The sequence below is a fragment of the Gossypium hirsutum genome, chromosome A12, assembly GCF_007990345.1.
Source record: "Gossypium hirsutum isolate 1008001.06 chromosome A12, Gossypium_hirsutum_v2.1, whole genome shotgun sequence".
NCBI lineage: Eukaryota > Viridiplantae > Streptophyta > Magnoliopsida > Malvales > Malvaceae > Gossypium > Gossypium hirsutum.
The window spans coordinates 12,617,923-12,634,730 of NC_053435.1; the positions used below are offsets into that span (position 1 = coordinate 12,617,923).

Genomic DNA, 16,808 nt, shown 5'->3' on the forward strand with positions numbered 1-16,808 from the left:
CATTGTTATGATCTTTTTGCAAACATGTTGCATAGGAATATTGATTAACGAACTAATAAAACTTTCAGGAAAGAAGTTTTGCATATTACTCTGAAAAGTTCTAAATAATATAGGAACCTGAAACAGGACTAATGTTTAGAACACGCCAATTTTAAAGGTTGGAAATCTAAGAAGGAAGAGTCTAAGTTAAAGACTATCCTTTCAGATTTTGTCGTCTAAACATTGATTGAACAAAATGACAAGCTGTCGTGTTAATTACAAAGCTTAAATGAACAAGCAAGCAATGATCATTAGGCAATAGGAAGAGGTTACCTCGGAGAAGAGAGCCTTCACTTGCGCATAAGACTTTGGTACGACACCTTGAGAATGGTGTAGGAAACCAGAACGGTTCAGATCCTATATCCCCGAATTGTGATAAAAGAGGACAGAGGAAAAGCCACATATTTCTACCCTTAAATTACTGTGAGAGAATGATGGTACAAATTTTGGCGTCCCAGTGGATATAACTTTGAGGTTTACAATAGGGACAGTCTAGCTAAATGTTTCTTCAGAAAAATCAGTCAAGCGAGAAGGCGTTGTAGCACATCAGTCACAAAACCTTGATAAACTTCGAGTGGTGATAACCTAAGCGAGATCATTCTCGGAAAAATAAAATTCTGCATTCATGCAAACACTATTCACATATGTCTAGTTAGGAGCATTTGTTTCATTTTGATCATGTCATCCTAATCATTAGGCATAATTAGGTTTATTATACAGGTCTTATCTCCCTGAGAATACAGTGGAACAGACCAAAGAATTTCAGATCTTATCTCCCTGAGATTACAGCGGAGCAGATCAAAGATAGTAATCCTATCTCCTTGAGATTACAATGGAGCGGATTAAAGGATCTTATCTCTCTGAAGTTACAGTAGAGAAGATCACATCAGGTCTTATCTCCCTGAGATTACAGTGGAATAGACCAAAGAATTTCGGATCTTATCTCCCTGAGGTTACAGTGGAGCAGATTGAAGCCAGAGATCTTATCTCCCTGAGATTACAGCGGAGCAGATCGAAGACACTATCCTATCTCCCTGAAGTTACAGTGGAGCGGATTAAAATAAAGGATCTTATCTCTCTGAGGTTACAGCAGAGTAGATCGCATCGAGTCTTATTTCCCTGAAGATGCAGTGGAACAGACTGAAAACAATAAGGCGTGTCTCCCTAAAGTTGTAGCGGAGCGGACAGAAGATAGTGATTCTTATCATGTCTAATCTTATTCCCCTAAAGTTGTAGTAGAATAGATGGAAGCGAAGTCACAAACCTTGTCTCTCTGAAGTTGCAGTAAAGCAAGTTGAAGTCACGAATCTTATCCCCCTGAAGTTGTAGTGGGGCAAGTTGAGGATATGAGTCCGATCTCCCCGAAGTTGCAGTGGAGCGGGTCAAAATGATGAACCTTACCCCCTGAAGCTACAATAGAGTGGATTGAAGCTACAAGTTTTGTCTTTTGGAAGTTATAGTGGAGTGGGTCGACGCAACAAGACACAGTGGACTAGAATAAAGTTACTTGAAAAGAAGCGTCAAGAGAAGTCAATACTCGGCAAAAACTGGGCAAAAATTGGTCTTTCTTAGTCTTTGCTCTGTTATCGTTACACGACAACGAGCAAAGAGGGGCAGCTGTACAGCCCAATTAACAGAGCCCAAGCACCAACCCACAAGCCCAATTACAACCCAAACCCGAGGCCCAAATTCGGAGCCCCCAAAAAAAAAAGAAACCTAATCCCCCTAACCCTAGCCTAGCGCCGCACGTCCCTAGCATCGCCACCCACCTGCTCCACCGCCTTGCAAACGTTGCCCACACGCCACCACCAACTCCTCTGGCACCTGCAATCAAAAGAAAAAGAACAGAGCAGAGCAAGGCAGCAAGCAACAGCAGCCACATTTTCTTAATATTGTAATCGGCTATAAAGCCTAAAGGAGATCAGTTTAAAAAAAAACCGGATCAATACAGAAGCAAATATAAAAAAAAACAACAAAAAAACAAAAAGGTTGACTCCAAATTTTTCTGATCTTGCATTTTTAGTGTTTGTTTTCTACCTTTCCTGTTCTTGCATTCTTGATTATTTCATTCTATTTTGTTGTTTGCTTGCTACTCTTTTAACAAAATGGAAAGAGAAGGGAAAGGAAGCACTTACCGGTCTCGAAAGCCGTCGCCGGAGACTTTCGGCGTTGGAATCGGACCGAAAAGGAAGTGAAAGATCCCTCCTTTCTTGGCTTTTTCGATCAAGAGCATAGGGCCTCTGATCTAGATCTTTGCCTAGATCCGACTACCGCCTGCGACGGCGCGGCCGTTCGCCGGTGGTGACCACGGCCGGAGGAGGGAAAGGTCTTTAAAAAGGGGGAAGGGTTCTGTTTTTTTTTGTTTTAAAACAGTGACAGAAATGATTTTTAAAAAAAGGATTTGGGCTTAAATACCATAATAGAAACGGCGTCGTTTTGTGACTGCATATGGGCGTCGAAACGACGTCGTTCTGCCTCTGGACCCGCGTGCGACCCGACCCGGTAGGAGGGGATCCGCGCGTTTTCATGAAGTGGGCTATTTATGCCCTTGGCCCTTCCTCGTTGTTGGTTGTTTTAATTTAGTCCTTTTGCTTGTTTATTTATTTTCTTTAATTTGGCCCCACGAAATTTCTTCATGATTCAATTTAATCAGCGCACGAATGTTGTGCCTCAGGACTTGGGCATATTGTCCGATCAGTCCTTTGCACTTTGTGCATGATTCATTCCAGCCCTTGAACCTTTTAGTTGCAATTTTAAACCCCAAATCTTGTTTCAATGTTTAATTTAGTCCTTTTGTTATTGTTTATTTCCCTTTTTTATAAAATAATATTATTACTGTTATTATTAAGTTGTTCATTTATTTTTTATTTGGAATCTTTGTTATATATACATATATGCGTTTTCATGTTATATATATATATATATAATATCCATATTTTTTTTATGATCTATCTATCTGTCTATATATATATACACATACTAATACCCTTATATTTTATATTTCGTAACTTTATACATATCTATATACATGTCTATATGTATTCTATTTTCATAAATATATATATACTTACATTCTTCATATTTTAAATATGTATCTTATATATGTTATTTATATTCTATGACTCATATATATATATATGTATCTATATATATACTTTTTATATTTTATGATAGTTACATACGTATATATGTATATGTTTACTTATATATATATTTTATAATGATTTTAAAATATGTACATACATATATTTTTTATATTTCCATAATTTTATGTATATACACATATATGTATGTTTTATTTTTTTTATAGTTTTATACATTTTCTTTGTTCTTTTCTTCATTTACATTTTCATTATTTAGAATGAATGTTTTAATTTTATTGCTTATATGCTTGTGATTGTATATTATATTAGTTTGTCTCTGTATTTATTTTACTTCGTAGCCTTTGCTTGTATTATTTTAATTACATCATCATTATTGTTATTCCATTACAACTATTTTTATCTAGATTTCAAAAAGAAGAAATTTTAAAAATATGAGTAATACTCGGTATTTGGAACTTCGAGAGAATCAAGCCCTAACGTATTGGGTTCCGATTTTCTTCGTTGAATTTAAATAATCGAGATTACTCTTTTAAAAATGATAAAAAAGCTCGTTATCGAGAATTCAATACGTTGTGTCCTAACGCATTGGATGTGACACGTTGTTTTCTCGAGACGAGGTTTTTTTTTCGAAATAAATGCAGTATTCAATGTTTAATATTTTGAGAAATTGTGCCCTAACGTATTGGGTTGCGATTTCTTCATTTGATTTAAACAATTGAATATTCTTTTAAACTTTATTACACGAATTTTTTTAAACTCAAGTTTTAAATGATATCGGGAATTAAAAAAAAATCGCGTCCTAATTTACTGGTCGTGATCTTCTTTTTTAAATCCGAGATAGCTAAAATGTCTTTTAAACAAGCATTTTTACGCATCGAGAATTCGAGACATTGTATCCTAACTCACTGGATATGACGTCTATTTCTCAATTAACGTGAAACGTGCTTCTTTTCTCAAAAAAATTTTCTCTTAACGTTTTAATCAAGGATCGTATTTTTTAAAATTCTTTTAAGTTATCAATTTTCGACATCAAGACATTAACTAATCAACTAGGTACCAATTTTGGGCGTTACGAGGGTGTTAATCCTTCCTCGTACGTAACCGACTCCCGAACCCATTTTCTGAATTTCGTGGACCAAAATCGTTGTTTTAATAAAATTAAATCATTTATTAGAAACAACCAGTTTTTGAGGTGATCCAATCACACCTCATTAAAAAGGATTGGTGGCGACTCCCGTTTTTTCGTTTTCGTCAAAACCCAAGTCGATCCCGTTTTTTTCATCCAAAAATAGTGTCAACAGTATGATTGTTTGATCTACTTGCCTTCAAAACTTTTACCTTTCAAGAGGTATGGGTAGAATTAGTGAAACCATGATGATGAATGTTACATAAGTTTATACTTAAATTTCAAACAGCCATGATGCTGCCAGGAAAATGTTTTTGATTGTATGCTATAAAAAGACAAAATTTAAAAGTTGAGTGGTGTTTGGTAGGTAAGCAAGATGGGCAAAATTTTATAAAGTCAATCAATTCAACTAGCTTTATCTTAATATAAAAAGTAGAGAAAATTTAGAGATTATAGATCCGTGTTTGTTTTGAAATGTTAAATATAAAATTGGTTGGAAAACAAAACCTCTATCCTTGGAAAATATCTGGAACACTTGCACACCTGTAATTCACCCTTTCATTTCTTTGTGGCTAAGTAATTCCTTTCCCCTCCGTCAGTCATCCAACTATCAGTCTCAAATCATTTTATTACATCTCTACTCTCTCTCTATATATATATCATCAAATCCCCTTATCTCTAAAATCTAAATCCTGCCAATTGATGGAGTTTCGTAGGCACCCGCCCTCCCCACCACCTCCAGACCCTTTTGCACCACCACCACCACCACCGCCACCACGACAAGATCCTTTTGCACCACCACCACCGCACTTATATGGTGCACCCCCACCACCTCCGCCTTACTATGCTGCACCTCCTCCTCCCGCACCCCCTCATCATCACCATCCACCGGGTCCACCGCCACCGCCTCACGCTTTTTCACCACCTCCTGGACCTCCTCCACCACCTTATTTTGATCCATATAGACCACCACCGCCTTGGAATCGCCCTCCTCCACCATACTAGCTAGCTATAAATAATTGCCTTGAGAGTTTTATATTTCAGCAGTGTACGAGCTTTATCTCCCCATGAGGCAATTAAAGGTTATGTAGGTTTTTTTTACCCTTCTTCCTTTCCCCCCTCTGTCTGTAATTTTCCTTGTTTTTAATAGCCTTAAGAAATTTATTTCTAATTATATATGTGCTGCCTGGAAGAAAGACGATGCTATTATGTTTTTCGCCCCCAAAAAACCGGTAGTAGATTGGATAACAAATTATGCAGTAAAATAGATAATGTTCAACAATAAAAAGATCCAATTGAGCAGGTGGAAGAGCCCATTTTTTATGCATTTCCAGTACAATCATTTTAGTGTTGCTTTTGTTTGCCTCTGCTTCACTCGTATTGTGATTTTCTCAGTTGTCGACTCTTACAAGGTACGAATCTTGATAAAGTTGATCAAATCAACAAGTTTAGAATTAACAAAAATAGATTAAGATGATATATGAAACCAAATGGAACTGTGGAAAATAGAGGAGGCTGTCCAATTGAATCCATGAAGAGATCTTCAATGAATTCAATTGAAGACTATAGTCAATCATCTAAGATAAATTCTTGGCAAATTAAAGTTAGAACATTAGCTTGAATAATTGATAAGAATCAAACCAACATAGTTAAGCGTTTAAGCGTGACAAGAAAGTGGGTACCTTTTTACAGTATGTAAACATAACATAGATGAGTTGTTTATGAATTCGATTTTCTTATTTATCCGGAGTCTACCTTAGTGATAAATATTTATCCTCTTTAATAACTACAGCAAGTGATTTAATTTATCAGATCACGCTGACAATTTTTCGCACCTTTTATCTGGAAGAGTGGATGCTGTTACTATTGAATTGACTCCTTGTGAATTTAATAAGTAAAATAATCATATAAAAAGTTTTACTATTAATATGTACTTATATAATAATATTTCTTACAAGAACAAATTAAAAGCTTAAGTTTCTCAGTACATTGGCATATCTCTCAATTAAATAGATTATTTTGAGATTTACTAACATAAAAAATCTATCAAATCCCACTAAAACAAAAAATAAGATAAGCTAAAAATAAATTAATAACAAGTAATGCAAATATTGACTTTAGGCAGTTAAGTAATCAAAGTTTTAGTCCAATTCAATATTCACATTTGAAGGGATTAGATGGGTTGATTCAATTCCATCTTTAAAATGTATTTTTTAAGTGATTTTTTAATTGATGGATTAAATATTATTCATATATTTAATACAATATTTACTAAATTGTTAATACTTTAGATAAGGAAATTGTCTTTACACACAATTTTGGTGGTGGTTAGGGAGTGTGCACTCTTTTGGCACTTGATTGCTATTTCTATTTCTATATTTCTCAATAACTTCTCATTTTTGACAAATTGTTGACCAAAGTTATATCATCAGGTGACCTCAACTCCCATTATCACATTCTCATTAACTCAATAAAAACTTAGTTGTAACAAAGAAACAAAAGATGGTAAAAAAATCATGTAAAAGAGTTTATAAATGAATATACTCAAAAGTCAACATCTTTATTATTAAGTTATTGTTGGATCTAGTGCTTTAAGTGTGGTATATTTGTTAGTGAATTTGTATTTTTGTTAAACACATTAGTTAATAAAATAATTCATGGATTATATTAATATAATTTGTATAATTGTTTTCATGTGATTTTTTGTCTGTTAAGAAAAAAAAAAGAAATATTGGCTCACTGGTTGTTTAATATTTAAACTAATACTAAATGCTATTACATGGTTGAATCATAATACGTTAAGATAAATTATATTAATAGACGAACCTAAACATGTTCTTAGTTTAATTGGAAATGAGTAAATTGATTGAAAAATTAATATGCCGCTTATCAAGTTCAATTAGGGAGATGTATTGTCTTGGACAACGGTTCGGATGACTTTCAGAAAATAGAGACATACATGTGATTGACAGTACATTGGATTGGATCCAAGAAAAATAGATCTTGAATCTGTTTATGGATTTATTCACTTGTAACATTCAAAGTGTGACATACTTAAATCTTGAGTGGATGACGGACTACATATGCGTGACTCGTATTCTTTGATATAAGTAAAAGTCTAAGTTCAAATAGATAAAGAATCGAAAGTTGGTGCGTTGGTTATACGACTTCTGTAGTATGTAGTGTCATTCACAACATTGTGTCATTCACAACATTGTAAGTCATAGCTTGAGATATAGATAAATGATATTTTCTCATTAGCATTACATGGTTGATGAAAAGTAAATGTGGCCACGGATCGTTCGTCTTTGTGATGAATGACTTGATTACTTTTTTATAGTAATTGGCTTTATATGAAAGAAGATATAATAGTTACCATGAGATAAAATATGATCATATTGGAAGAACAAATTTATTCCAAAGAGATTATGGATATTCTATGAGGGTAACACACTTATGACAATGTCATTGGACGAGCACTGATTAAGTTGCTTTCGTAATGATATGTCATTAGGGAGAGTTCATTCATGATAGTATAATAGAATGATTTCGTGATTAAATGAGTTTATAATTAATAGGCAAAAAGCGAGAATTTAATTAAAAATTATTTGAGCCCTAATCACATGTGTCCAATCGGTCCCTCCACTAGCTTGTTGAAGCCATAAATGAATTGAATGTTGAATCAAATGAACAAAAATAGATAGAAATGGTAAAAATGGAGAAATGAGAAACATTTGGAAATAAATGTAGGATTTTTCCAAAACGAAAATGAAAATGACCTGAAAATGAATTTATGATTTTCGAATTAAATGAAATTCGAAAATGGAAATAAATCATTTAGTCATAGTGAATCTGTTGAATGTAGAAATATTAAATATATTTTCTCATAATTTTTTTTACGGTAAATTCGTCATTATTTTAATAGAATTGGGTTTAGAAAATTATTTAACTGGGAAATTAATTTGAGATGTTTATTTTGGGAAATAAAAAAATAAATATCGTATTAGATCAAATTATAAAATATTGGGTTAAAATTTTAGAAAATACTTGTAATTAGACCCGATATGGGAGAGGCCAAAAAGCCAGATATGGAAGTTCTTTTTTTCTATTTGAAATAGACTTCTACATATTAACTAGGTTTTCACCTCTTCTCTCTATAAATAGATGGCACTGGTAGGACTAAATACATAATTTTAAAATATTGTTACTCTGTCCGAAACTAGTGAGAATTTATTCTTTAAGTATTAAATCTATTTTCCGGAATAACAATTTTGTCGGTTTCTATTGAGAGAAGTTTTGCTTTCACACTGAAAGTAAATAAAACTATTTCTGGTTCAGTGTTTGATTTGAATCGGTTGACCCTACACACAAAGCAATTCGCGGTACGATAATAGTAGAGAAAGTCGTTCGGTTGAAATCTGAGAACGACAAGGATCTGTCTAGCCGAAAACACAAGTGCGATTTCAATAAAGGGTTCATTGTTATAAATTTAAAAATTTGACTCAATTTTTAAAATTTTTATTTTCCGTTGTGCGAGAAAATCGTTTTCAAAATAATTTTTTTTCCAACAATCATCTTCCCTTTAATCTACACCACCGTTCTCCCCCTTTTTGTTTGACAAAATGGCAAACTATTAATCATTTGGACAGACTAAAATATCAGCTAGCAAGGTTGTCTCTTCGTCAGCCATGTTTTTGACAGCTTTAGCTTCAGCTCGCAGCTTACATAATGCCTCTGATTGAATTCAATGGAGGCTCGAAGGTCAGCAATTGTTTTAACCTTGAGGCCCTTGGGGATGGAATGAATGCTTGCGGCAGTGGGCACTCCCTGATCACCAATCTCTTTCTTTTTAGCTTTCTTAAACTCAAGATCTGAGACTTCTTTAGGTTCATTGACAGCATGTTTTCCCTCCAGCCACTTGTGGGAAAACTCAAGCTCTGGTGTAGTTTTCTCAAACTGTTCAGTGGGACGAACCAATCTTTGAAGCCCTTTAGTCATTAACTCTTACATGGACACATTTTACTCGAATCTGCCTGGAGTTTGATATCATAACTGGACCTTTAGGAAAACTAAATCCATAATTCGAACAAACTAGCGTATGGGCCTTGGTGTATGCATAATAAAACCACCACCTTGTGAGCAAGTGAAATTGAGAAATGCGATAGCCTTTAAAGGCAAAGATGCCTTGTAGGCAACTAGTCAATTAATTTTTAGTGCTTGTAAAGGCAAGTTCTACCTCTTCGTCTCCTTGAAAGGCTTACTGGATACGCGTTAGAATAATTAAAACATATTAATTATATACTTATATTTTATTCACTTGAAGAGGTTAAGGGAATGTGTTCTCCCTCACCTCGCAAAGCATGTCATGCGAGCCTTCTCTTATGTTGCATCGACTAAACAAAGTAAACAAAACTATTTATTTCTTAGTTTCTCTTAGTGAGGTATACTTATCCTTATGAAACAAACATGAGTAGTTATTTATAATATGATAATTATATGATACTTTATCCTTCAGTGAGGCATATTCGAATATGAACTTGTTATTCACCTTTAGAACATAACACCTCAAACTTAGCTTGAAAGTTCAGTTGGATCTAGAGCATTATAGTGGTCGTAGGAGTGACTTGTTCAATCCATTGTTTATTTATTATACATACCATCGTAAATTTTAAACATTTAAGTACAGTTGTCAATGGGTCGAGCCGGGTTAGGCCAAGCCTTGGCTCCAAAAAGTTTTTCATGCCCCAACTCATTTCAAGCTGGGCTGACTCGCTTAAAAAGCCAATTTTATTGTTTAAAAAATAATAAAATATTGAAAAAAATATATTTATAATTGATATTTTATATATTTTATAATTAAATTTAAATTTTAAAAATATTTTTTTTATTTTTTAAATTGAATTTGGGCCAAGTTGACTTGAAGTACAAAAATCCTTGTCCAAGCTCGACCTAAGTCGGGCCGGGCCTATCGAACCTGTAATGGCTTGATTTTTAATGGTATCGTAAAATGCAGTTTCGGAGTTCCATTTTCGTAAACCAAGTACAAAAATGTAAAATAAGAACATTTAAAGAGTTAATATAAAAATAAGAATAATAAAATACTCATCAATAGACTCCACCAATAAAAATCCATCCAATAAATCCAAAATTAACAAAAAAAACAGAGAGTGAAAGGTAAGTGGAGATTTTTCGATAAAAGAAGCTAAAGGGTGAGAAGGGAATTTTTCTTTAATAATCAGGTGAGTGATTTTTTATTATATTTTAGATTTTATAATTTTTTGAATATTTTATATTTTATATTTTAAATGTAAAAGTATGTCCAAAAATAAATTTGAAGTTTAAAATGTTTTGATTGGTTAGTACAATTCAATTAAGTTTTTAGCAAAATAATAAATAGTTAAAATTTTTACATTTTCTAATAGTATTCATGTATTGCACTAGTGTGACTGGAAATGAGCCAATGTGATCGGTATGGATTGAAATTTTCACTAGTACAAAAAAAGGTATTGCTTGTTTCGTTTTAAAATTGAAATGATGCGCACTAATCGACACAATTAGAACTAGTGTGAAACTAAATAACATAGTGAAAAAATGAAGACGTTATATCTATAGTATATCTATGTATGATGTTATAGATTATAAATTAAAAATATAAATGTATATGCAAATACACATGTCTGATTTTAAAAAAATCAGACATCTACAAAATAGGGAAAAAGTATATTAATCAAATATATAAGGACATTTATGAACTAATTATTTTATATTATCAGTTTTTAGGTCTAGTACTTTATCATTATTAAAATTATCATCGTAGATAAAAAAAAATACAATTACATTTTTATTAATATAAAAAAGTACATAAAAATTAATAAAATAAGTTTTCACAGCCTGAACACGCGAGAAAAACATTTGGTACAGAAGGATCTGGTTGAAAAAAAAAACAGAACTTGCTCTTTTATGTTGGGAGCTGCATTCTGTGATGGGGTCTTTTAAAATGATCCATGAACATGTGTCCCATCTAACATTCTCTCCCTAGCCATTATTGCCTGCAAATTACCATACATGCATTCCAATTAACCATCCAAGTCTAGGAATACTAATAATAATTAAATATACATATTTGGAATGGAAATCTGAATAACATAAAATTATAGTGAAATGGTTGTGAAGAAGAACCTGATTTTTCCAATTTGTGAAAATGGATACTAAAGCAAGGAGGATTCCTTGTACGGTGGATCCACACAACATTCCAAGCCAAAGACCTTCCCCTCTCCAATGCCAAACAAATGCACCTAATACTCCCATTGGTATTCCAACAAGATAATATGCCCCAAGATTTGCATAAGCACCAATATGCTGCCACCCAATTCCTCTCACAATGCCTGCCATTTCAATCATCGATTTAGTCTGGTATTACCTTAACACCCCCCCCACCCTCTTTTCCAAGCAATTGTGAACTACACATTTGTTGGGAACTGACCAGCAAGTACCACGTGTAAGCTGTCCATGATAATTGATAGGCACATTAGGGGAACCATTTTTGCCACATTATTGACTACTTCCTTGTCATCACTGTATGCATATCCGAATATGTGTCGGCAACAGAAAAGACTTACGCTTGCAATTACTGCTTCTGTAAGTGTAACAAGCAGCACAACAAGGGTAGAAATTTGTGCTGCTTCTGGATTTCCGCCACCTAACTCATTCGATACCCTAGTGCTGCACAATATTGTAGGATGGGGAAATTATTTTTATCTATAAACATATAATTTTAACTGAAAACATATAAGGTCAAATAACCTTGCAGCAACACTAATCCCAAATGGTATGTAGTAATGTAGAGACGAACTTGTAAAGCTGCAGATTCAAAAACAAATGGATATTGAAGTTGAATGCAGTAACCAAGAATATAATTGAATATGTATACACTTAATAATCATACCATATAGAGATAACTGATGTTTGGAGCTCTGCATCGGGTAGGAGTCCGGAAAGGAGTATAAGAATCTCAAAAGACCACCATTCAAGACTAGTTGTAACAAAGAAACAAGAGTATATCATTGTCATTAGGGGAACCAAAACAAAATCACCATTAGTTGGGCCAAAAGGAATGACTTACCAAAGCATTACAGCAGAAGGAATTCCAAAGCGAAAGAAATGCTTGACACTCGAGAACACATCCTTGAGGATGAAACAACGAGTTTTCTCACAGGAGGCTGAGTATCTCATGTAGAAACCAAGCAAGATTACGTTTAAACAATAAGACAAGCCAATGGACAGTGCTGCTCCCGTATTTTCTAACCCGGATTTGAATACCAAAACCCAACAAACAGGAACATGGAAGCATAGAGTTGCGAGTGAAACGAAGAGCATTGGAAGAATCAAGCTCTGGGTATGGAAATATCGAACTTGAGATTGAAGAATGGAGTAGGGGAATAACGCAGGAATAAGCCATATCCCGTATCTCCAAGCCACCTTCGCAATTTCAGGGTCTTGCCCCGTTAGCACTAATAGCTTGTCCATGAATACCCACAGCAGGCACACCGGAAGACAAATTGGAATTAGACACATTATTGCGCAATAAGTATAACTTCCAAACTTTTGATATTGCTTTGCTCCGTAAGCTTGACCGCATAAGGTTTCCATGGCACCAGCAAATCCCAACTTCAATTCTCAGCAGATAAATAACCGGTGTTAATTAGCATTAGGTCCACATTACTACTTTTTCAAACTATTGGAATCCAACAAATGGTCGAATTAATTAGATTGTGATTCAAAATAAATTAATTATTAAAAAATATTTAAACATTTAAAATTTGACAAAAAATATTTTAACATTTAATTCAAACAAATTTTTAATCTAACTCAACCGGTTCAGATTAAATCACAAATGACTAAATTTTTTTTTCTCTCTAACTGAGAAAGTGTTCAAACTGTTATCTCTTCTCATTGTTTCCTAGGGTAGGATGAAATTATTATTTTTGAAAAGATTTGGATTGTACCTTACCCATTTTCTAACTTCACTGTTGATATGAAAATTAAGATTTGTTTAAACTTGTAATTAAAACTTTCGTTTAATATCTACATGAGTTTAAATTCCATCATCACCTTCCTTTTCCTTTCAATTTTGTAATGTTAAATAATTTTAACTTGATAATTATGCTTAAAAAGTTATTAAAACATATTCAAATTTTGATACTTGATAAAATAAATAAAAAAATTGAGAGGATGAAAAATATAATTTTTTTTTCAAAAGTGTGCTTTTGTAAGAAAGATAAAACAAATGAAAGAAAAATAATAATTTTCCCCTCCATTACTTGATAGAATTAAAAAAAAGATATATAATACGTTTAAAAATGTATACTTTTGAATTAATATACACATCTTTTTCATTTTCTTTCATCACATCTTTTTAATTTAGAAAAATTAACTTATATGTATTATGATAAAAAATAATTATCTCTCATATTTTATTTTTTCTCACTTTTCTTCCTAACCAACCACCTCCAAAATTTATCTTCTTTCCATCTTTTCACATTTAATTTTTTCATCTAACCAAACACGCACTAAAACCCAACTTGAGCTGTAGCGGATATCAACATCAACTTATCTATATATTAAATTAGTAAGGTTTAAAGTAATATTCGGAATTAAAAAAAGTGGAAGGAAGTAAGATTTACTAGGAGGCTAAAGCCAGTGACATTGCAGAAAGAGGTGGCGATTGCAACAGCAGAGAGTGAGAGTTGACCAAGGTGACCTGCCATCATCACTGACACAGCCTGAAGAAGGTATTGCGACACTGCCACCGCCATGAAAGGAACTGCAACCGAGCTCACTTTCTTAAACTCTTCCAGGAACAACCCCCATCTCCTCCCTTCCCTCTTCCCCAACAACAGTTCATCCATTTCTTTCTTCTCTTTACTTTCCTCTACCTTGTAACTCCAAATTTTTTATAAGCACTGTATTAATTAAAACATCCAGTTGCTTCTATCATTGTGTTTTTAGTCGTCATCTAGTAGAAATGATAGCATAAGCTAAAACCACCAAAAGGTGCAAAACAACAAAACCAAACAAATACAAACGGTAAAGCAAATTGGTTGTTGCCCCTAAAACCACGATACTGACTACTGACTCATTAAATTTTGTTCAATTTGCACCCATTGTAATATGATTATTTATATTAATTAAAACTACCAAATTTCTTCTGTAATTGTTAATTCTTTACAGAATTATCTTGTTCAGCCCGTGAGAGTGAGATGGAAGTGATACAGCCTGAAAAGTATATATTTATTTGCTAAAATTTACTTCGCTTGTTGAAAAATTATTTCCATAATAAATTAATGAATCAATTGATTTTTTTTATACAATCATGATGATATCCATTATCGGTTATTTTAAATTAATTTTAGTAATATAAATGGTAATTAAGGGTATGTCATAATCTTCTTGATAATATCTCCGTTTAAGCTGTTAGTGTCACAAGACAACTTGACACTAACTTAAAATTGAATATAACATCTTGTTAAATAATTATAGTACATTTAGTATACTTAATTATGTATTTACGTGTTTAAATTTCTTTTTACTAACAATTTAATCTAATTTTTTTTAATAAAATATCGTACATATTGTATGTGTTATTATTAATTAATTTTAAACCTCACGTTTTTATTGTTTATCATATGTTATATTCAAATGCACACATGTATTCTAAGTACATTTAGTATTTTTAATATGATGTATTTGCGTGTTTAATTTTTTTTACTAACAATTAAATCTAAATTTTTTTAACAAAATATTGTACATATTACACGTGTTATTATTAATTTATTTCAAACCTTACATTTTAATTATTTATTGTATGTTATATTCAAATGTACACAAGTATTCTAAATATATGATTTTCACACGCATATGCATGTGATAAGTGTACTAATTTTAATTATGTGGCATGATTCGAGTGGAAGTAATAGACGTTGATATTGAAATACCAAAAGAATTTGATATAAACTATAAGCTGTCATGTCAGATCAATAAGAACAAAACTATATGCAGAAACGTACCTAAATCCATTGTTGGAGATTGCAAAGAAAGTTTTGATCTTCTAAGAAAATAGTTTTTCTCTTTGTATAACCCTGTGATGGGGATGGAAGAGAAATACGAGATCTACCTATTTCTTGGGGACCAATACCTCTTTTAAATAACTGATTATTAAATCAGTTTTAGGTATTTATAATTTGGCCCCTCATTAAATTATAAATACCACTTATGGTATCTACACTTTATTTCCAAGACACTTTAATACCTATGATACTTATAACATAATTGGTCACTTAATTTTGTATCACACTTTATAATAACATTATACATTATACATATGTGCCCATAATTGAAGATTTTAATCCAACAATCTCCCACTTGGGCAACATATGTTTCCTGATAAATGTATAACCTTTTGAGCTCAAAATTTGCTATCATATAACAGGTATTCTATAACAATCTCGTCCATCAACTATATCCATTTAGGATCAAAGCAGTCTTTGTCTTATTAATCATGACTAAACTCATCAATGGTCACATATACAAATATAGTCAAATGACATAGATCAATCATGGCCGCGTAGCATGGAAATTACATGCAATGTGAACCAAACATGCTTATTTTCAACCGGTTCTTCTTAAATTCAAGTGAGGTCAATATCAAATAAACCGAATACTTCATTTCTAATTAGAAAATAACCAAATACATAAATGTCTGAAAACAAACATAAAGCAAATAAAATACAAACTCCCACTAAACCGTAACGTCCTCAAATAATGTAACACTCATATAAGCAGTGTGCTCATAAAAGACCTTGGGTGGTAAACTTTTTGTGAGTGGATCCGCTATCATGGAGTTTGTCCCAATGTGCTCTATGAATATTTGTCTAATTTGCACTCTTTCTTTCACAATTAGTAAGTCAATGTACTTTAACTTAGATGAGCTCATATTGTTGTTGGAATACAATACCTCTAACTTATTGTCACAAAATAATTTGAGTGGTCTTTCTACATTCTCCAAAATGTGCAGCCTAGTGACAAAGTACCGTAGCCATATTCCATGGTTTGATTCCCCGTAGCATGTTACAACTCTGCTCCCATAGTGGAAAAAGCTGCAAGTGTCTGTTTGACACTTTTCCAGGATATAACTTCTCTAGTTAATAGATAAGTATAGCTAGATGTAGATTTCCTGCTATCTTGGCACCTAACGAAATCAGAATCAGAATACCCTACGACCTCCAAATGATCTGATCTCTTATAAGTGAGCATGTAATCTTTAGTTTTCTGAAGATACCTCATAACCCTCTCGGTTACCATGGTTACTTAAATATCTGCCTAACATCCCAACAATGTATGCAATATTCGAACGCTTACATACTTGAGCATACATTTGACTTCCAACAACTAATACATAAGGAGTCTTTTGCATTTCCTGAATTTCAATGTTACTTTTAGGGCATTGAGTAGGACTAAATTTATTTTTTTTAACAACAGGA

At 32.8% G+C, this 16,808-nt stretch overlaps 2 protein-coding genes across 4 annotated transcripts; one reads left to right on the top strand and one right to left on the bottom strand.

Annotated features, from left to right (window-relative positions):
* The first annotated feature begins 4,729 nt into the window (after positions 1–4,729).
* LOC107927145 (leucine-rich repeat extensin-like protein 6) lies at positions 4,730–5,571 on the top strand. The gene has a single exon (XM_016858155.2). It carries the CDS (start codon positions 4,972–4,974, stop codon positions 5,272–5,274), a length of 303 nt encoding a protein of 100 aa, XP_016713644.1. The 5' UTR covers positions 4,730–4,971; the 3' UTR covers positions 5,275–5,571.
* Positions 5,572–11,087: 5,516 nt separating this feature from the next.
* Positions 11,088–14,415, bottom strand: LOC107927153 (protein DETOXIFICATION 3). Of its 3 annotated transcripts, XM_016858186.2 has the most exons (8): positions 13,953–14,339; positions 12,392–12,936; positions 12,215–12,301; positions 12,073–12,129; positions 11,889–11,991; positions 11,753–11,772; positions 11,449–11,654; positions 11,088–11,318 (listed from the first exon to the last, which is right to left on the bottom strand). In XM_016858186.2, exons 1-8 carry the CDS (start codon positions 14,175–14,177, stop codon positions 11,305–11,307), a joined length of 1,257 nt encoding a protein of 418 aa, XP_016713675.1. In that variant the 5' UTR covers positions 14,178–14,339; the 3' UTR covers positions 11,088–11,304. The 3 variants fall into 3 exon arrangements, with proteins under 3 accessions (XP_016713675.1, XP_016713656.1, XP_016713667.1); XM_016858167.2 differs by having other exon boundaries at positions 11,753–11,991; XM_016858178.2 differs by lacking the exon at positions 12,073–12,129 and having other exon boundaries at positions 11,753–11,991; positions 13,953–14,415.
* Positions 14,416–16,808: the final 2,393 nt, after the last annotated feature.